Source organism: Zosterops lateralis (genome assembly GCF_965231275.1).
Source record: "Zosterops lateralis genome assembly, chromosome: 13".
NCBI classification, from domain to species: domain Eukaryota; kingdom Metazoa; phylum Chordata; class Aves; order Passeriformes; family Zosteropidae; genus Zosterops; species Zosterops lateralis.
Genome location: NC_139773.1, coordinates 1,110,952 through 1,132,283, shown reverse-complemented (window position 1 = coordinate 1,132,283; position 21,332 = coordinate 1,110,952). Strand labels below are relative to the sequence as shown.

The following is a 21,332-nucleotide window of genomic DNA, read 5'->3' as shown; positions in this document are numbered from 1 at the left end:
GAGTCTGGGTGTGCTGGACAGACTGTGTGAAAACAAGTTTTGGGTGGCTTCACTTCAATAGATCTGTATTTATGGTTTGCTGGAAACCTGATTGTTGTGTATTTGTGCTTTTTATTTGAAACAATAGCAGCAAAACACAGAAGAACAAACTTGGCTGAACTTGATGAAAACTTAACATCTTGTGCGTATGATTAAGGAAGAATCAGTTCCCTCTAAACAGTGGGTAATGAATAGCTTTACTGTAACTGCTATATGTTAATTATGTTTTAATGTGTCTTGCATTATTCAGATACTTAGTCACTGCCCTACTTTCAGTGTCTTCAGGTTCCTCCTCCTCTGCAGAAGTCAGGAATGTTCAGAATTTTTACCAGTTCCTTATGTACAAAGCAGACATGCTCAGTTAAACTGACATCAAGATAATATCAAATAACTGAAGAAACATCATTCAGAAAAAGAAAATTCTAATGTGTATACATTGTTGAAGCCAATGAGGTTCTGGGGGGATTTTTCTCAGTGCTGTCACACTGCTGTAGAAGTGTACCTTTGGAATTCTGTTAACTTCTAAAGGTGGGTCATAAATGATACTCCCTCGGGACTTAGATTTTCATTCGTAGTACAACATGTGGCTCAATCCAGAGGCCTCCTGTGGCATCAGATTTCCCAGATGTGGCAGCAAGCCTGCCTGAATTTGAATGTCTTCATGTTGTGTAGCATATTGTAAATATGGAACTAATAAGATGACCCTGGTTTGTAAAAATGTGTGGAGAGGTTTTAAGACAGACTTGTGTTGCACAAAAAAAGGCTAAGGATGCTTCAACAGGTGGTCAGCTCTTACCAGCTACAAGGCAGAAAGAAACTCCACAGTCATGAGCCTGCACATAGCCCTTTGAAATGAGGATAGTTTGAGGGAAATAACAGTGCATGTGCTTGTCAGATTTGCTGGAAGACATTTTGGATTTGAAGTACAGATTTGACAGTACTTGCATGTAAATGAAGGAAGTCTCTGTTTCCTCTTTAAAATGCAGAATATTTGTGCTGGAATGTGGAAACTACTCAATATTTTACAACTTTTTTATAATCTAAATGAAGCTCAACTGAACTTTTAACTGCTGTGAATTAGTTATTTCTACGAACCACTGACCTTCTTATATTACACCATTCGTAGCAGATCTTGAATGTGTGAATAAAGTTATGGTGGTGTTTGGCTCTTCTAAAATACAAAATCAGACTTCACACACCCGTACCCCACCCCCAAAAAGCCAACTAAACACAGACTTGCAAGGGTCTAATACATCACATTTTGTGTGATTTGCTGAAGATGGGAGCAAGTGCTATAGGTCTGTGGCTTCCCTTACTGAAAAAAATTGAATAAACTTTGGCTTGCATTAAGCAGTAGTGTTGGTGTGACTGTAGTTTGACATTCCTAATTAATACATTCATATCTCTGTATTTTAGGGGACAAGGGGTGGTTTAGTTTTATTATAGCTTTTTTTCTTTGATTCTTGTGTCTAGTCTTCTAAGTTCCTGTTTGAATTTCTTCTTGGCTGTCTTTTAACTGAAGAGTCTGAGAGGGCTCAGTGCAGCCTGCACAGGAAATTATTCAGACTGAGTGGATCTGTGTGCTACATGGAACACACAGGCATGGAGCTTGCCTGCAGTAGTAAACCTTACCTGATCCAGAGGGGGTTTAGCATGGGAAATTAGAATTGCTTTCAGGGTTGTTTTTTTTTTTGTTTGTTTTTTTTTTTTTTTTTTTTTTTTTTTGTTTTTTTTTTTTTTGTTTTTTTTTTTTTTTTTTTTTTTTTTTTTTTTTTTTTTTTTTTTTAATTGGGTTTTATTGTTTTCACTTCTATTAGAGTGACTTAAGTACATTGCAGTGCACTACCTGTATTTTACTGCTTTTCAGCACCCTAATAGGAGGCCCTCCAATTCTCATGAGTCTTGTTCAGATTGTGGTCTAGAAAGGCACATTGCCTTATTAAAACAGAGGAGAAGTGGTTTAACAACCTTAATTTAACCAAGTTAGTGAAAAAAAAATCTGCCTTGATAGTCAGAAGAAGATGGCTCATGAGATTCTTCAGCACTTGCAGTTTCAGATGAGATTTGAGATAAGTACTTGTGATAATAGTATCAGTGATAGCCTTCAGAGTACAGTTAGTGGATCTTGTAACCGTGACTTAATCTTAGGCCTGAGACAAATCCCTCTGGCGTGCACGAGTCAGCAAGTGCAGTGGATCTTTGGTGTTCTGTGTGCTGTGTCCTGCAGCAGCAGCACACTCTGGGGTGACTGCAGTACTTGGAGAATGTCACCTGAGCCTCCATCCTGCCTCTTGCAGTCTCTGCTCTTGGGAGCCACCCCTACTGACTGGGGCAGCTGTCCTTGCTACACATAATAAGCTTAATTTTACTTCCATGGCCTTTTTCAAAGCACATGTTGGTAATCAATCTTTGCTGATCTCTGCAGCCTCTCCTAGCTGATCAGTTTCTCCTGGAGCTGCATTGAGCAGTTGGAAAGCTCTCTTTTAAACCATGATCTATGCTTGGGGTATTGCTAAAAGGCACAGAGCAGACTTCCATCTGTGCTGCATCCGAAATGATGTGAGCACAAAGCTTCCTCTGCCAAGCTACTGATGTGATGCTGTGCCCTGTAAAGTGGCAGCATAACTGATTGCTGTAGGCTGTGCCTTGCTGTGGGAGGGTAAGGTGCTGGCACTCTTAGCCTGTTTCCCACTGTCCTGCATATCGGTCTCCTGTTCCTGGGCTGCTTCAGCACTGACCTCTCATGTTTGTTGTGATAACTGGGTTTGCTATTTGTCCATCTCGGTTATGGGGCTACTGTTCAGTACTGGGACTGATTAGGAGAGAGCAAAGTCACTGGCAGGTAGCAGAAGGGTGTTGCTGCTGATCTGTTGAAAGTCTGGGTGTGATACGATTTTGATGAGGCAATCATAGTTTACCTGTGCCCTACACATAGTAGGTGTAAACCTTGCCCTTCTACCACCCCGTGAAAGGATTACCTGCAAAAAACTTACAGTCCTGAGGCGGTCCTGGCAGCAAGTCATGTTCATGTTTCCTTCTTTATACCATAACACGAGGTTTGGTGTTTAAATACGGCTAAATTGCAGGCCAGTTGTTCTTAGGTGGAGGAAGAGGTGCTGGGGAAGCACAGCTGTACAGCTGCTCCATGGCCATGTGCTGCACTCTGGACATGTTTAATGTCCTGGCAGCTGCCTGGGGTGGCAGAGGTAAATATTAGACTTGTTGACCTGCTCCATTGTTTCTTCAGTCTGGCAGTTGCCTTCACAATACGTATTTAGTCCAGGCATATGCCTTTAATTTAGTCATTGCTGTGACTGCAGTAATCCCTGCTGGATCTGTGCCTGGCAACAGATGTTGCTTCCTTCAGTGTCTGGACTCCAGGACAGGAGTTCAGTTGTTTTGTGTGGGGTATTTACACTGTAGATGAATACAAAGTACAGTTTATTCATTATTTAAAAGCAGGGCTGGGTTTGTAGATTAAGCATGGACATGAACTTAAACCTGCACTAGTGAGAGACTATCAGAGTTCTGGTCTGGGGACCTGAGACTTGGTGATCCTTCTGGAGCGAGCAAAGAGGCACTTCTTGCTAGTGATATGCACTGAAGCACCTGTTTTCTCTCACCTGCTTCTCTCAATCTCGAATGCTAAAGATGTGTCAGAGCTTTTGAGTTGAACCGTCTTTCTTTGCCAGAGGGAAGCCTGCAAACTGGCTTGCTTGGGGTAACATGAGCCACAGCAGTGTTGGGACCATGGAGTTGTTCCTGTTGACACTCCAGAGAATAGACAGCTTTGCTTTCAGTCGGATGTGTGGTGTCTCAGGTACCAGCTCTTTTCACGAAATGGGCTCCTGCCCTGATTCAGAGAATAATTTAAGCATTTTCCAGGATAGCTGTCCTGTCAGCCCTTTGCTAGGTCAGACTGTGACTGAAAAACTGGAATGCATTTCCCTCATGCAAATAAAACACTTAAGCAAACCAGTGGCAGTTGTGAGGCTTGACAGTAAAAGCAGTCTGGTCTAGAAAACTACTTCTGAAATGGAATTCTGAAGTTTTTCTCCCAGCTGGACAAAGGAAGCAGCAACATCTGCTCTTGCCTGAATGAGTCTGCCATTGAATTGCATTGAAGAAGTCTGCCGCCAGCACATGTGGTGTGTGCAGGGATAGTGTTCATACATTCTCAGCTGAGAGCAGGAGAGGGATAAATCATCTGTGGCAAAGGTGGCATTGAGTCCTGTGCCAGCCTTTACCAAGCACCTCACAGGCAGCAGGCAGGACTTCATTCCCAGCACACGTTGTAGAACTAAGCACTCCTTGTTCTTCCAGGACTTAGAGAATGCCTCATCCATGGAAAGCATGCCTGGTGCTAGTAGCCTTGCACTCTGTGAAGTGCTTTTGCCCTTTGAGTGTAATGTCGTTTTGAAAGCTTAAATCCAGCATTTATCCTGATAGCTTTGTTTCCCCCTGTACAGTAACAGCTTCAGTATTGAAAAATGGTGCATTGAGGATACATTGCAGACACTGAGGAAACATAAGTTAAATTTAGAGCTCGTGCTAGTAAGTGCTGCGGGTAAAAAAGATGGCACTGGACCCTACGGAGCAGGGAGGATGCATTTCTCCAGATGCCCTCTCTCCCTCTTTGCTTTTGAATCCTCCCATGACGGCTGAATTGAGCAGTGACCTAGTAAAACCTTTAGCTGCCACTTAGCAGAACAAAGTCACTATCGCTTAAGTCTCCATTCCTCACCCAGGGCTCAGACACAAGAAGGGCTGTGCAGCCCTTCTCTAAAGACAAAGCACTTCTCACGTCTATCAGTGCATTGAAAGCTTTCCCATTCACACTTATGTTAGCATTCTTATCCTGAGAAGGTTAAAGTTCACCACTTTCCCAAGAAGTTCCTCCATGGGCTGTTTTCGGCTTAAAAATTCCGAACAATTCTTCTTTAGATGCAGCTGTTGAGCATTTGTGCCCTTGCAGAGTGGAAGGGAATCCACTGAACTCCCCCACACGCTCCCCGCGTTGAGTGTGAGTGTTATCTCATGTCTGCAGCCCCCATCCTCAGAGCCAGCCGGTCTTACTACATATTGTGTACTACGGTGTACACAATATTATTTGTCCTTTTGTACGAGATTTTCCATTGCAAATATTCATCCCACCACCACCCAATGCTAGCTTGTTTAGACTGGGTCTTAAACAATCACCAAAATGCTGAGTGTGCCAGGAAGATTTTCAGCTCGGTGTCAGAGTGGATTACAAGCTCCCCATGATGAATGGGGGAACTGAGAGGTGAGGTGCGACTTCTCCAGTCGTACCTTTGCTTCACAAAGCCATTGATGTATTCAAGGGTTTAGCCTGGGCCGCTTGAACAATCCAAGCGTGTAATCCAACACGCAGAAAATTTCATTCAAGTTTAGGCCAGAATGTCTTCAGCTGTACTGTGTGTCCGTGTACCCTGAGGCAGAGGCTCTGGCAAGTGCCTGAATTTCACTCAAAGAGAATTGGAGTCAAAGCACTACTTATGCAGCTGTACCTCATTCAGATTACACCGATTAACACACTGGTTACTTCTTTATGTCCACCTTGATTTGGTGGTTTAGTTGAATTTTGGTATGGGCAACAAAGCTGGCATACATGTATTGGTTTATGTTTCCAAATCTGGAATACTGCATTTTTTAGATCTGGTAAGTAAAATTCCTCCTGCTTTCAAACATCCTCTTAGGGTATCTGTTCCCACTTCACCTCTGCCCTCTGGTTGTTTTTGTACCCTCAGTCCTCAGGATGATATGTGGAATCCCTGGTTATAAACTCGAAGCTGTGCTCCGAGTTCTGTTTGCCTGGTGGTTTTCATGATACTGTATTTCCTCTTAGAAAGTTCAGGGATATCAGCTCTGATTTCTGCCAATTTTACTAGGAGTCATGGTGATTTCTGTTAGAGTTTTGTATCTAAAAGCAAGGTTTAGTCTGTGCTTTCAGTCAGAATAGAACAACACAGTGAATCTGCCTTTTGGGCCAGTGTGTGGGACAGAAGGGCTGCAGCCATGTGGCACCCAGCAGTGGTAGGCTGTAAATGTGCTCTTACGGTGCCCCAGCAGCTTTGTGCCAGATCAGGTGTCAGCCGTCCTTTAGCAGCTGGTAGAAGGACAAGTTGAGCCCTGCACCATGTGTGTGTAATTGGCTAATTTGATGGAAATATGATTTTCCAGCTATTCTAGAAACAGATCAGATTTGCACTGTGCAGGATCCAGGAGTGCTCAGATCTAGAGATAACTGTGGCTCTAAGCAAAATGTGAGTTGGCTGCTGTATTTAGGTAATTGCTAGCAAAGAATAGATGATGGCTAACATTTTCATTAGTTCTTTGCCCTCTCTCATGAATGCAGTGCTGGCATTTTGTTAATAACATAATCACAGGCAGGACATTAATTCCTCTTCCAGAATCTCATTCTCCACACAAGTATTCTTCCTCTACAAAACCCTGCCCATCAGCTCTTGTGGTGCCTTAGCAGCCATTTATTTTCCAGAAGGCAGATAAGACTCTGCATCACAACTTTGTTTCCTTGCTTGCTCACTAGCTCTGAGTGTAGTTCCTGTTTAAGGACATGCAAAGTACTTGTATTTGTGTGGCTGGGGACTGTTCTTGTGTTCAATGCCCCAGCCCTGCAAGCTGGACAACAAGAAAGCCAGGCAAAACAGATGGTGTTGAGCAGTCTAGGCTGCTGTTCAGGCCTGTACAGTTTGTCCTGTCCCATACAGAGTTGTTGCCACTCCACACTGAAGGTTAATAATGACTTGTTTACTGTGTTTGGACAGTACTAATGTAGAGTCCCTTGTGCTCTCCAAGCCTGCACAGTTAAGCCATGGCACAGTGATACTGCCAGGAGGTTCTGTGGTACCACAAGATGTAAGTTACCCTCCAGTGTTGAGGTTAGGTGTTCCTTAATGCCCACCCAGGCTCCTGTTAAGACACCCACACCTGGTGCTTGGCCTGTAATGCATCTCCCCTTGGCATCCGTGTGCTTCCACTTCAACTGCATTCAGTATTCAGTGAGGTATGAGCTGCAACTGGGAGAAAATTAATGGAGAGGAGAGTCAGACCATGAATTTACCTCTTGAGACAGGAAGGAAGCCAAGGTAGGAGTTTCTTCTGTTTATATCTTTATGTACATGATCTGTCACCACTTTGGCTGACGATGTGGGGTTGTTCATACTACAGAGCTCAAGCTCTGTCCTTGGGGTCCTTGGGAAGGTGGCAAACACTTCAAACCTTCAACAGTCACTGTGCTCCTGCTGTTGCGACATGCTCATCTGGGAAGAGGTTGATTTCTTCCTTTTAGCTGCCCAGTTGCTGGAAATTTAGAAGCTGGTTGGCCCTAGAGATCATGGAGCTTGGCAGGAGGCCTAGCAGTGTTGGCAGTCCTAGAGCTCAGTTGGCTCTCTCTGTTTCTAGTCTAATACTACTTTGTTGTTACTACTTGCTCATTGCCTCTTAATATGTGAAAGTCTGATCTGTGCAGAGATGGACCTCACCCTAGACTTAGAGACATTTCCTAATTACATGTGGTTATCATTGGTTAAATGTTACTGCATATGGTTTTTCCTGTTCTCCTTAATTGGTAGAAAATGGTAAAAGAGAACAATATGCATGTTTTGACTTTAGTACAAGAATGCCACTGGAAAGGGCCCATTTCAGTTTCCCATCTTAGCTGACAATTTAATGATAACTTGATTGTGTCAGTTTTACCGCCCAAATATTACCAAACTGGAGAGGAAATGTTAATAAGGGCAATGTTATTAAGGTAGTAACCTACAACTGACCTTCCTGCTTTTCCTGCTGATGGGGGTGGGTAGATGGATGACACCTAAAATGTGGGTGTTCTCAGAGGGTGTGGGTATTTCTTGATATCTCTGTTCTATTTGTGACAAGTGCTGCCACGCAGATAGGGCAAACTGAAGAATTGGGCTGATAAGTCGTTCCAAGCCATATCTAGACAATGTGAAGCAGAGGATTCATGAGAAAACATTGCTTGCTGCTTTTTCATTCCCTGAGCAATCTGGAGTTAGCATGTTGGACCCAAGTGCTGTGACACTGGGGAGATTTTGAAATATCTATAGCCTCTTGCCATTCAACAGTGTTTACTTGACAGAAGAAGAGATTGGTAGAAAGGATATTGGTTTCCTGACTTTTAACAGCAAAAATATGGAATGATTTGATGGGGGAGGAACAGCAGCCACCATTCCACTAGCTGTCTGTTGGTCATGTAGACCATGTGGTCCATGGAAGCAAAGATGATCTGCAATAGGGTTTCAGGGCAATCAAGACTGGTCCCTGCAATGCCCTGTGTGAGGTTGGGCCCCCAGAGAAGTCCTGCAGTCCCACATCATTAGAGAAGGTGCATCTCACTGGTTTTGTTTGGGGTTTTTTTCTGTTTATTTAAGATAATCTGCAAAATATCTACCTAAGTTTATTTATTTATTAGTTTATTACAGTCTCCTTTGTGGAAAATGGAGTGTTCAATAAGTAAATACATTAAATCTCTTGCGCTTTTGGTTTCCTCTCCTGCTGTAGCTAACAAAGGATGCTGTGGTTGTCGGGCAGCCTCCATTCGTAATGTCCTGGCTAAACTGAAGCCATTGTGCATCTTTGTGTCACTTGAGGCGTGGTCACAGAAACCTTCCCTTCCCACCTGGGCCAGCACAGCTGTTCTTACTCTGCTGCCTCCAGTGCCATGCCAGTCCCTCCCAAGCTGTGCTGATGCCAGGGGCTGGGAGCCTTCCAGCCCAGATGTGGATGTGCTGTGGTAACTGCAGGAGTGCAAGGGACTGCAGGCAGCCAAAGGAAAAGGGCCTGTGGCAACTTCTGTTCTATTCTTGAAGGGAGAATTTGAATAAGATACTGCAAGTGCCTCTGACCTTCAGTGTGTTTCATTTAAGAAAAGATTGCATTGACCATTACAGCTTTTTCTTTAGTCTGAATTTCTATTGTCTTTCTTGTGTATCTGAGCTAACAGTTCCTTTCTCCTCCACGTCTTTCAGGTAGCAATAAGATTAATTTTCATTGTCTTGATTCAGTTTTTAGACCTGAAACCTTGGCAAATGGTCATTCTGCCCCCAGAAATAGTTTGCTCTGATTCAAATTAAGTCACCAGTTTTTAATTTTTTTAACTATCTTGAAATACTGAAAAGGGAAGAATGGCAGAAACAATCCCTCAATCTCTTGTAGTAACAGTACAATAAAAGTTGGAAACAATCTTAAATATTAAACTAGAAAGACTAATAGAGCTGAAATCTGTGAAAGACAGCGAACCTGCACAGTGCAACATCTCTGAAGAGGTTTCGTTGAAGAATGAGCTCATCAGACGTGGCTGGAAAGAACCCCGGCTGTTCCTGTGGCAGCAGCTGCAGAGGTGCAGCGGCTGCAGGCAGCAGATGGAGCCAGAGCAGCCTGTGGGCTGAGCGGGTGGAAAGGACATTGCAGGGGGAGGTGATTGGCAATTCTGTGGTGCTCAGAGGAGAGCAATCAGGGCAGTGCAGCACTGCTGGAGGCTTGGCTTAGCTGCTCTTTGTGTTGTTGGGGTTTTAAACTTCATAATCCCAGAGAGGCATTAGGGAAACCTTCCAGCCAAGGCAAAAGCAAGCTGTGGGCCCACCATCTGTCCCAGAATCCAGTGCAAAGCAGAGCATGGCTAGCATGGATTTCATTGTGTTAGGAGATGGTTGTGTGGTTGTGATGGAGTGCCTCAAGTTTCCCTACTACGGATGTGTCCCAGTCCTTCAGGTGCTCCTCTCTGGCTGCATTCACTGTTTTTTTGTATTTTCATCTGTGACTGGTAAACCATCCTCTATCAAAAATGCCAGCATGGCCTGTGCACGGAGAGAAAGGGATCCATGGCAGAGAATGTGGCTGTTGTGACCTTAAGGGTGGCTCCCAGGCTGGCTGGAGACAACCCTCCATCCTGGAGAAACTGCACTTGCTTCTGTGATCTTTTCCTTTTGACAGTTGAGATCTGGGCAGGATTTTCCTCCCAGAATCACTGAGCTTTGAAGCACTGCTGGCAGCACAGTGTGCTGAGGAAGGACTGTGCCAGAACATGCAAGTCCTCTCAGGAGTGAAGATTTTTTTTCAGATAGTGTAGGCCAGGAGAATAACAGGATGAGGCAGGAGCAAGGGAGAGAAAACCATGGTCAGTTGGCTATTTCCTGACTGGTAGTTGTAGAAAACATTATTATTGGGATGGCCTTGGTCAGCTGAAGCGGACCTTTTGTGCTGATTGTTTTCAGTAATAGAATAGTTGTAAAGGCTGAGGATTGGAAGCTTCTTTTCATCAAAGCTTTTCGAGATAAGAGCCTGGCACAAAGCCTCGCTGCCCATTCCTTTCTGCTGTCCACCAGCCATCCTCATTTTCTGCAATGACAACTACAATGTCTCCTTCACTGATGTCCAGTTCATCCATGTTCTGGAAGGAGATGGGGAAAGAAATGTAGTTAGCCTGAGAGCACAGGAGGGCCCAAGCATGTATCTGGTGGGCTTTTTTTTAATCCTGCTCTTCATCAACAGTCTGCCAATGTCCTTCTGGTTTGAAATACCAGACAATGAGGGATTAAGCATTTTGGCTATTTCCTTAAGATCCTCAAATTTCCCCAGCCTCCATGGTGTCACCTCCTGCACAACCTGATGGTTTTATCACTGGGGAAGTCCAGAAAGGGTTTAACACCATTCTCCTAAAGCAGCTCACCATGACCTGCATAGTCTGCAGGTGTTGCTAAATAAAACAGAGCACAGCTTAATTCCTAAAGGGGATAACACTGCCTCTGCTAATCCATGCCTGAAATAGGTCCCTCGGTTCTTTTAGCAGGGAACAGCAGTGACCAGTGGGGGACAGTGACTCTTGGACAGCTGTGACTTTCATCCCCAGAGAAATGCAGTAGTTGCAAATAAGCTCTCACTGAGCTCCCAGGCAGCCATCAGTGTTCAGTGGTGCTGTCCTATTTTCCATAGGAAAACACTTTGCTGCCCATGGTGTAGTAAATAGAAAACAGGCTTCCAGAGATGTTTGAGGTGTCAGCTAAAACTAAATTTAATGCACCTGAATGGGTAAGAATGGACTCAAAAAATGAGTGGCCTCAAAGTACAATATACTAAAGGTAGTAACAGGCTCTTTTCTCAGCAGGGAATATCCCTGTGTGGCATAGTTTTAAGGGACTCCTGGAGGAATGAGGAGGAATTAGGTGTTCCAGTAGTCTCCTTAGGGGAACGGCCATTATCAGTGAGGTGCTTTCAGCTGTGCTTGCATGAAATTTTATGTAAATAATAAAAGAAAGTTTTAAATTAAGGAAAAAAAAACCTCCAACATCAAATAAAAGGTGTTGGAATACTGCTGTACCTAAGGGAAAGTGTTCCTTTTGAGATTTTTCCCTGTTTTCATCATTTATCTGGCTATCTATTTTGTCACTGTCACATTTCTTCAACATTGGCTGTTTGTGGCAGGTCCCTTCGTGTGAGGCTCTCTCTGCACTGAGATGTAAGACCTCCTGGATGCTGTTTCTTCTGCTGATCTAAAGCTGATAAAAGGACCCTTTAAACTGACATGTAAAGCAAGCGGAGTTGGAGTCTCCAGGTTCTGGAGTCCATCTGAATTAGCAAATATTTATAACCAGTCTATGCACAACCTTTTACTAAAGGTATTCTGCCTAGTTGGGACTGGAGTCAGGGAGAGTTCAATATCCCAGTGAAGGATGCAGGTTGTTCTCTTTAACAGTTTTTGTTGGCAGATGAACCAGCTCCATTGTGATTCTGCAGCTTGCAACATGGAAGTACAGGGGAAGAATGTCCTTTATGGAATTCTGTCCTCTCCAGCATGGAGAACCAGCATGCTAAACTGGAGCATGACAGATTAAATTATGCCTGTTAAATTATGGTGGCATCTCCTTCACAGAATTTACACTTCCAAGATGTTTCAATCAGTATCATCTATTTTAAATATGATGCTATGAAGTATTTATTTCAAAGCCTTTTTTTTACCTGGGCTGTGTAGTCATAAAGTACTCTGTAGTCCTGTGATGATGTGATCTCAGCGTTTTCATTTACAAAAATGGATGCATAGACTCCGTCTGTTCTCTCTGCAAGGGCGGGAAGGGGGGGAAATCAGGAATAAATACTCACCACAGAAACAAAGAGTTCAGTTGCTTATTAATGCATGGGATCATATGCAAGAGTTCACAAATACAAGGGTTTCTGTTCTCTCTCTGCCTGGAGATGTACATGTATAGAAAAGCTGCTGTGAACAGTAGGTAAAGTCTTGCACAAAAACTGTCCCCCATTGATGGAATGACAATACGCCCATTGAACTTCATGGGATGTCAGAAAATAGCTTCAGCCTCAGTTTGGGAAAAAGGTTTCCCCTGGTAAAACATAATCCAAGTCATCCAAGGAGGGAAACACTCTGATTTAAATGGTTTAAAAATGTTGCTGCTGGAGGCATAAAATTCTAGCAGTTCCATGGCTCACATAGGACTTTTCCCCTTAAGAAAAAATGGAAAATACTGTGCCAATGGGTCACCAGACATTCCCCAGTGGTTTATATAGTTCTCACATAGCTATTTGTCATGGACATAACTTTTTTTGCAGATGTTTTGGTTTAATACAGCTTGTTGTAATTGGGGAAACTTCTCATTTCTTCCCAGCATCTGTCTGGGAGCTGCCCCTGCTGAGCACCAAATGCAACAAGAGAGAGTCTGGGCTGTGTTTCTGGGTGCCCGAGCAGGCAGGGCTGACAGAGGCAGTTGATTTTAAAGCTGTTTGAAAACAACTTTTCTTTTGGTAAGAACTATAGTTAAAATGCTTTTGTTTACTGTCAATCTGATAAAAATGTAATAAACTGTTACCTTCTACATAGTCAAAATAGTGTGTTTTAAATATCATCTGATAAATTCCTAATTATAAGGATTACAAGACAACAATGCAACTGTGAGGTGAGATGAATTTTTGTATTTATAAGCTATGTGCCTGGTGTGTGAAAAATATTATGTATTCTATGGGGCTTTTTAGTGGTAGTTATGCTACACAAGGAGAAAACTCACATCGACGTCAAACTGCTGCTCAGGCCCCCCCTGCCTAGATGGAGGTTTTGAAGAATCTCTGGATTATTTGACACTTTCAACTGGGAAATTTGTTTAATACACATCCAAGCAAAATTCATTTCCAGACTACTCTTGCCTGCCAACATGTGAATATCTGCTGTACATTTCTGCTCCATGTCAAAGCCTGGTTTAGCAACATGATCTAAAACAAACACATCTGGTAAACTGATTTCCTGCAGAGCATACCCAGAGGAGGGGCTGAAGGAGTGGTAGTTTCCGTGTTGTTTTTGCTGCTCCCATGGAGTAGTCCAGAAAATCTGCAGAATCAAGAGAAGCCAAAACCAAAATGAGTGAACAGGCCTGGGTATGACCATTCCTCCATCTCAGCTCTCTGACTCAGCCTTCCCTCCATCTGATTCACAGAGTAGATGTCACCTCTTTCCATGGCCTTCTATTTTCTTTTATGCTGTAGATATATTTATCTCCCTTTAAAAATGTATTTTTAAAAATGCACCAGACTACTGAACCATTAACTTCACTAAATTGTGCATGAAATGCAGCAGATAATATTTTTTTGTAGAGCCAAAGGCTCATGGTGTGAAACTCCAATTATTTCACAATGTTAAAATGATGAAAATTGTCAGTTGCTTATAAGAGATTAACATTTCTTTGTGTTTAAGGAAAACCCTGATACAATTTAAAATACAGACCTTGTGTAACAAGCCTTTCAAAAAGCTGTGAGTTTAAATGAATTTTTATTTTAATCTATTCCTAGTTATTTCCTATATCACAGCTGGGTACTGAAGACTAAGTAAAGCGAGAAAATGGGTTAGGATTCTCAAGCAGAGATAGAAATAGCATTGCATGCTTAAGGCATATTTAATGGGTCTGATTTTTCAGCTAGAAAACATTCAGTTTTTCTGGAAAATGGATATCCTCTCTCAAGAGTTCCTGAAGGACTCAGGCTGAGTCTCTCCAGGCTCCTTGCCCATGCTGCTCACAGTTGTGTTCTGAATAGCAGTACAATTGTCTTATGTAACTGCACAGGATGCAGCATGGAATTCATTATTAGAGAAGATCCAGTTTCCAACTGAAAAACAAAGTATTGTGGATAACCCTGACCAGCTCACTGGCAAGGCTGGACCACATTTCAGAGAGGGGGTCACTGCCTGTTTCCTGTCTTTGCCATGCCATAGGGCTTGTTAAATTATAAATCTCTTCTGCTTTAATTGTGATGCCCCATTGTGAATTTGCCATTTTAGTATAAAATATTTAAACCAATAGAGCCTCCATGCTCTTCTGCTGCTGTAACTGCACCCATGTTACAACACTTACCAGCAGAAATGGATCAGAATAGGGAAAATTGCCTCCCTAATCATCCCAGTTTTTCCACCCTGTGTTTTTCCCCTTTGATCCATCTGGAGACAGCAGCTCTTTGTTCTGCTTAGCTGAGTGGTGCTGTAAGCATGGAGGAATTGCCCCAAAGGACAGCTCTCCCAGCCTTTGCTCCCAGCCAGATTCACCTTCACCCTCCCTGGAACAAACTGGTTTTGTTGCTATGTGCCCTGACTCAGTAGGAGACAGGAAACGAGCAACTGCTGCCATTGCTGGGCAAGTAATTATGTGATGAGCTCATCCCCTGGCCCTCTTCCCACCAGGGCACGGCAAAATTACTCTGACTCCATTTTAATACCTTTACTTCTTCCGACAACTCACATTCACTGATACGTAGTTGCCTCTTGCTACAATGAAGGAAGTAATAACTTTCCATGTGTTGTTTTGTCATCATGCATGGCTACTGATGTGGGGAAATCCCCGTTCTGGGAACTGGCCTTTGCCACTCACCTTTTCATCATCCCACAGGACTGGGTGGGGCTGTTGCTGCGCCTGCTGGGCTCTCTGCTGTAGTAGTTCTCATACCCTATGGCATCTGCAACAGGGCAGTAAAAATGAGATGCTCAAACAGGAAACGCTGTTTTCTCCCTGCCAGAACGTGACCTGGGGCTGCTGGAGCAAACTGCAGGGCAGCACCTGTCTGCCCTCTCCTGGAATGTGGCTGGAGCAGCTCAGGGGGACCTGGGGGCTTGACAAAACCATTCCAGTGGCTGTAAACAGCCATGGCCCTGGTGGCAAGGCACTCTCGGCCTGAGCTGAGGCTTGAGGGCCCCATTGGAAGGGCTGTGACAATAAGGAAGACAGTTTCCTCCACGGCTGTTTCTTCTATTGCCTCAAAGCTCTGGACTTAAGGGGGCACAGTATGGTCATTGTGAGCCCTAAACTGTGTTCATGATAGAATTTGCTGCAGTACATTTTGACTCTTTTTTTCTTCAATGTATCCAGTCAGGATTTTTTGTCGGATCTGGGGAGATTTCTGAGTGTTATTGCCTGCAGCAATAATGAGCAATTTCCTAGTGTGTACTTGTGTGTTTTCCCACCTTTCATATCTCCCCCATCCATCTCCTGAGAGTTTATTTGCTATTTATCCAGAGATATTTGGGGTTTGTTCTCTCAAACATGTTTAGGTTGCAGTTCTTTCACTCTCCCCTATGGTGTCATTAAGGGTGAAATTCAGACCATTTCCAAGAGTAACTTTACAGATGAAATAGTTGCAGATGGATTTATTTGTCATCTCAGAGCTCCCAGTGCAGCTCCTTGCAGCTGGTGGCCACACACCCTTTCTGCCTGCTCAGTGTGAACCAAACAAACATGAGTGAAGCCTGTGATAGTGTTTTATCTCAGCCCTGATACCAACAAGTATCCTAAGAAAGACATTAGACTTGGGTTAAAAGTTCTGTTGACATTCTCACACTGCGTCAGGCAAGATAATAAGCAGAGCAGGCACATGGAGCTAGAGACAGTGAAGAATCCCTACAAATAAAGACTCACAGTAATCAGGGAGTTTTCTGACCAATTTAAGGATCTCCTGTTGCCCTTCTGCATTGTGATTTTGGTGCAGTTTCCAGTCTAGAGGGCATCGTAAGATTGAGCAGAAAAGGAAGTGAGCAAGACCATCAAGAAGGTTTGCTCAGGATGAAGGTCTTCTGCCACACAATGCAAAATTACACCTGGGTTTCCTGCATTTTGCAAATAATAGCACAGATCACAGCTCACCATGTGCTACAGTGCAAACTCATTAGCCAGAGCTGTAGAAATATTAGGATATTGCTTCCAGAACATATCATCTTCTAGAAGGTGGCAAAAATAAATACAACAAAAAAGCAAGTCAGGTTTCTCTTTACCTTTCATAAAGCTCTCAAGGGTTTTTTCTACCTAGTTCTTATTAGAAATGACTCTGACACAGCCAAGAGCTTTTTTTAGAAATTTCCTAGGTGACTGGAGAATGACAAATCTCAAATAGGAAAAAAACACCCAAAAAACAACACCAGAAAAATCCTAGCTGAGAATAACACATTTCTTAGTATACAGAAGTTGTTTCACACTGTTGCAAGGCACAGTTCTCCTTTTTGCCACTGAAAATTTAATTTTTCCTGGGTAAATTCTCTTGTATCAGTGAATTTAAATCCCCTATGTAAAGAAGAATAAACTATAGCAGCAAAATAGCATCCAGTGTACCAATATCAGTATATTACTTTTAAAAAATTCCCCAAATCCCAAATTTTAACCATCATAAGAGTAATGGCAAAAAGGCTGAGTGAAAAGCAGGCCTCAGGTAGCTCAGTGCTGAGTTAGTGGCAGCACCCAGTTCTGCTGGTCCTGGGGTGTAATTCCTGCAGCTTTGAGCTCTGCAGTGAAATTAAAGGGGTGGAACTTGTTCTTGTACAAGATAATTACCCCAGGGATCAGGCCTTCACACTGCTGTTTTTGTACCTGTACAGCTCCTAGCATGGAAGGGTTTTATGTAACTATTTTGTGTTCTCTGTTGAAGTACTCAGGAGTGGTTTGTGTCTAGCCATGTGACACATCAGACAGCTCCTTTCCTGTGGACTGTTTGGAGAGCTCTTACCCTGGAGCAGGAAGTTTTCATTTTGCAACTACTCTTGCCTCATGCTGGGTTGATCTCCATTTCATCCCAGAGGTTTTGAGCACTGAAGTCAAGGAAAAGGCAGCTTTGGCTTGAATGGGCAGAGTCTGTGAACCTGACAATGGTTCTGTCTGCTGGGACAAAGCCAATTTCATTCAGAATTTCCCCCAGCCAAAGTCTTGGTTTATGCAAACAACTTCCTGAGAGCAGAAAATTTGTTATTCCCCATAGGGCATGTGGAATAGAATAGCAAACTGTGTCTTCTCTGTGCTGAAAATGAAGAGGCAGCACCTCTGTCATGGGGCACTGGGGAGCAGTTACGTGGTAGGTTGGCTCTGTCTTGTCACCACTGCAGGAATCTGAAGTTGCCATTTCTGCAAGGCAATTTGCCACCTCCTCAGCAGTGGCAGTTCAGCTGTACTGTGAAAGGAGCCTGGCTGCAAAGCCAAAACAAGTTTTTTTCTTCTTTGGAGGGTTATTTTTAAGCTGAATCATTCTGCTATCCCACTTAGAGCAGCGACAGCAGCACAGTGTGGGGAAAGTGAGCCATGGCAGGTGGGAAGGAAAAGTTGGAGCAGAAACTCCTCCAGCTGGTTTCACCTCCAAAGGACATGCACTGTGCAAGCCATCTGACAAGATGAGTAGGAATAATTACCTGGAGGTTGTGTTCCTGTCATTTTTGTCTTAATGAAGTAGTCTATGTCCGACTCTACTACACAGTTCTCCAAGCTGACTCGAACTTCTTCATACAGCTACAAAACAGATCCAAGAGTTTAATTTAACTTTTAACATTTCATGTTGAATGAACAAATAATGCTCTTGTAGTAGTTGCCCCCTTAAGAAACACTTTATACTTGGTACATGTGTGACCCTGTACCAATATTGTTGTAAACACACCTGTTTGTTTGTGCTCTGGATAGTCTTTAGAGACCAGGACAAAGGCAGTCCAGGACTTTTCAATGCAATAAAGAAATAAATAGCAGGAAAGAACCATTCAAAGTCAAATCTAGGGTATTCTTTATCTTCCAGTTTTGAGGCCATGACTGGATGCCTGTTTTGAAATTATGTCAGAGCCCAAATACACTCAGCTGAGTGTTCTGGTAGCAGGAAGCATTCCCAGCAAAGTAAGGAGGCCACACATGAGTGCTACCAAGCGTGACACAGACTGTCTGCATGCAGACAATGCATCTGGATCACATCTAGAGAGAACAGGAGCGAGATACTCCCCAGGGCCGGGCAGGGCAGGGCAGGGCAGGGCAGGACAGGGCAGGCTGTACCTCATCATCCTTCACACACTGCAGGGACAGCTGGTTGCAGTGCACCCACAGTGAGTTCCGCAGGATCGTGATGCGGTCGCACTCCTGGAGCTGGAAGACCTAAAGCCAAACAGGAAACATGATGTAGCCTCATGGTACTGAGTTATTTGCTTTGCAGTCTGGGACAGGGCTGGGGATGCAAACCTATTCTGAAGGCACCATTGTAAAGGATGTTTTTTCAGTCGGTGGAGAAACTACATCTACTGTTTGTGCTCACAAATTTGTTCTTATTGGTTGCACCAAATTAAAGATTTATTTTAGAGACAAAAACAAAGCAAGGGAGAGGAATCCAGATGTGCATTTGACTGCTACCTCTGCTGCTGAGGATTTCAGAGTCAGGGTCCTGTCTGCCCATCACCCTGAAATCTTGATGTTTAATGGGTCAGTAGAGTACTGGCATGAAAGGGTTGTATTTATGTTAGAGGTAGAGCCAAAACTATCCACCTCTGCCATCTAAAATGTCTCTCTAAACTTTTCTCTTTTGAAAGTACTTGAGGCTCTCCGGGGTTGACTCTGCATATTGAAGGTTATTTTTGTGGTAAGGAGAAGGCTTATTTCAGAGTTACTCCCTTCCTTCATCTGTCTGGCTTCCTCATGCTGCTGCACTGCTTAGGAAGAATGAAGGGGGCAGAGAGAGAAGTGCAAACCGATTTGGGGGAAGAGGCAGATAAGCTCTTTCTTTAAAAACTCTAAAAAACCAAATCGCCCTGATCTCTACATTATACTGTTAAAAGTAGAACAAAAAGTAGAACAAAGTTTTGGTTTTCCATGAGGTGTGAAAATCTCTGATGCTTCCAGCCATCTGTCTCCATCTCTATTTGCTAGTAATTATGTCCAGAACACCACAAATGTATACAACATTGAGCAGAACACTCAGCTGGGTATGCTGCCTGCCATCTAGTAACATACTGACAAAAAAAAAAAAAAAAAAAAAAAAAAAAAAAAAAACCACCAGAAAAAGGTATCTGTCAAGGGAGTAAGCTGCTGTGGGGGCTGGTTTCTGAGGGTAAAAGCTTTTAAAGAGAACCTGCAAGGTGGAAAATGAGCATTTCAATACTTGTTCTGAACAGAAAGCCTGTGGCACTCAAGACTGCTGAAACAGCACCAGAGCCAACGGAGAATTTTTTGGGTAAATGGTGTCCTGTCAGGAAATGCAGTTAATCCAAGAGGGAAATGTAGTGGCTGCACTTTTAAACCCTTGTCAGCACCCAGAAAAGCACAGCTGGGTGTTGTGTTTGACACATCCCTCATGCTGCTGGAGAACCATTGTCATTCCATGACAGTGTAGCACACCTCCTGTGACAAAGGCCACCCCAGTGCTGCCACTTGCCAGCCAACATTTTCAGGCTGTGGTTGTCCAGCACTCCGTTAGAGATCCAAGCAACTCCATCACTTCCAGATTCCCTACTATGCAGCCACAAATGCAGGGTTTTAAGCTGCTTTTTGTACTGATTGGTAGTTTTAAAAAAACCCAAAGAGTATCAGTTCTTCTGTTTACAAGCACTTTTAACAGAAGGCATTAAAGATGCCCTTCCTTTATGAATGGCTGTTTGGATTAAGCAGTGGGCAGGTCACAAGCTCAGTGGGCTTGTCAGGATTTAGCCATATGGGATAAAGAAGAGTGTGAGGTTGTGGAATGCTTCTCTGGTTTGTCAGCTTTTTAAGAAGGGAGAAAATATGCATCTTCGGAAGACTATGGCTTGGCATAGTATCTGTGGAAATGCCTGTGCCAGTTGTGGAGATTTTCAGTCCTCTCAGAGAGGGAATATTTAAGAGGAAGCAGAGAACTGGAAAGGTATCCTCCTGGCATTTTATTTTGTGTGGAAATAAAGCCTGCAACAAGTAAATGTAGCAAAATCAGATTTCAGCAGATGGACAAATGTACTTGAAGGATTACTGTGATCAAATGTGTGGCTGATTTGGATGCCAATCAGCTCCTGTAAATTGTGCAAAACTTAATAACCAAGTTCAAATCTCCTTGTCCATCTTCAGTAAAATGGAGATAGAGACTTCTTTACCACCACTTTTCAACTGAAATATTATTTCATGGCAGAGGACAAATATTCTTGCAGGTGAATTTCAAGTGCTATGAAACATAAAGAGTGACTGGGGTATGCACCAGTTCACATATTGCTCCGCCTCTCCCACCACTGCACTTATTCCCCTCCTTTATTTTCACATAGCTATGCTGACTAAGCAAGGAGAGTATCAGTGAGACAGAAGCAGCTATGTCTAAATAAGCTCTAGCTTTTGCAGTAATTTTGCAAAGACATCTCCTAAGACTCCACATAAAGCAAACAGCAAAACCCTTGGGATGATATTCAGGCTTTAGACTGAAATCTTCCAATCGGATAAAATGAAGAGTGTGCAAACATCCCTATAAAAGTCAATGTTTACCTCACAGGTTTTGATATGTTCCTGTTCCCACTCTGTCCTGACCTTATCCAGCTGCTCAATGTTCTGTTTGTACACATTCTCTGTAAACAAAACAGAAATGCAACAATCAGGGAAAAAGTGATTCTGCCTTTCTGTCTTTCCTCCTATTCGGCCTTTCCTGTGATCCCTACACTTCAGGCCTGTGGTTTGCTTGAGAATCACAAGAGTATGTGAGCTTGGAACTGATGGGGCACAATAATTATTGTCTTTTTTCTTTGTAGCTATGTACTAGAGTAAGGATTCTCTCTGTATGGTTTCAGCTCATTCATAAATTGGTAGGAATAATACACCTCAGAAATTAAGAGCCTGGACCATGCTTGGGCACAGAGCATCCTTAGGCTCTTTCCATTCCAAGCCAGCCAGGTGAGCCATGTGATTTGGGTTAAGCTATTCCATGAGTAGGGAGGAACAAGCCTGAGTTCCTGAGCTCCTGAGCCAGCTCAGGTGTGTGGTGGCCTGTCTTTCTGGGCATACACATGTTTGTGG

At 43.3% G+C, this 21,332-nt stretch overlaps 1 protein-coding gene across 2 annotated transcripts in view; it reads right to left on the bottom strand.

The window, feature by feature from the left end:
- Nucleotides 1–8,507: 8,507 nt before the first annotated feature.
- Nucleotides 8,508–21,332, bottom strand: part of PSTPIP1 (proline-serine-threonine phosphatase interacting protein 1) — a 48,866-nt gene continuing 36,041 nt past the window's right edge. For both annotated transcript variants that reach the window (XM_083871108.1, XM_083871107.1), the window contains 7 exons: nt 20,808–20,887; nt 18,372–18,470; nt 17,750–17,846; nt 14,958–15,042; nt 13,359–13,429; nt 12,055–12,152; nt 8,508–10,489 (listed from right to left, as the gene is read on the bottom strand). In XM_083871108.1, coding sequence (XP_083727234.1) covers nt 10,358–10,489; nt 12,055–12,152; nt 13,359–13,429; nt 14,958–15,042; nt 17,750–17,846; nt 18,372–18,470; nt 20,808–20,887 — 662 coding nt within the window. In that variant the 3' untranslated portion in view covers nt 8,508–10,357. The remainder of the gene's footprint in view (nt 10,490–12,054; nt 12,153–13,358; nt 13,430–14,957; nt 15,043–17,749; nt 17,847–18,371; nt 18,471–20,807; nt 20,888–21,332) is intronic.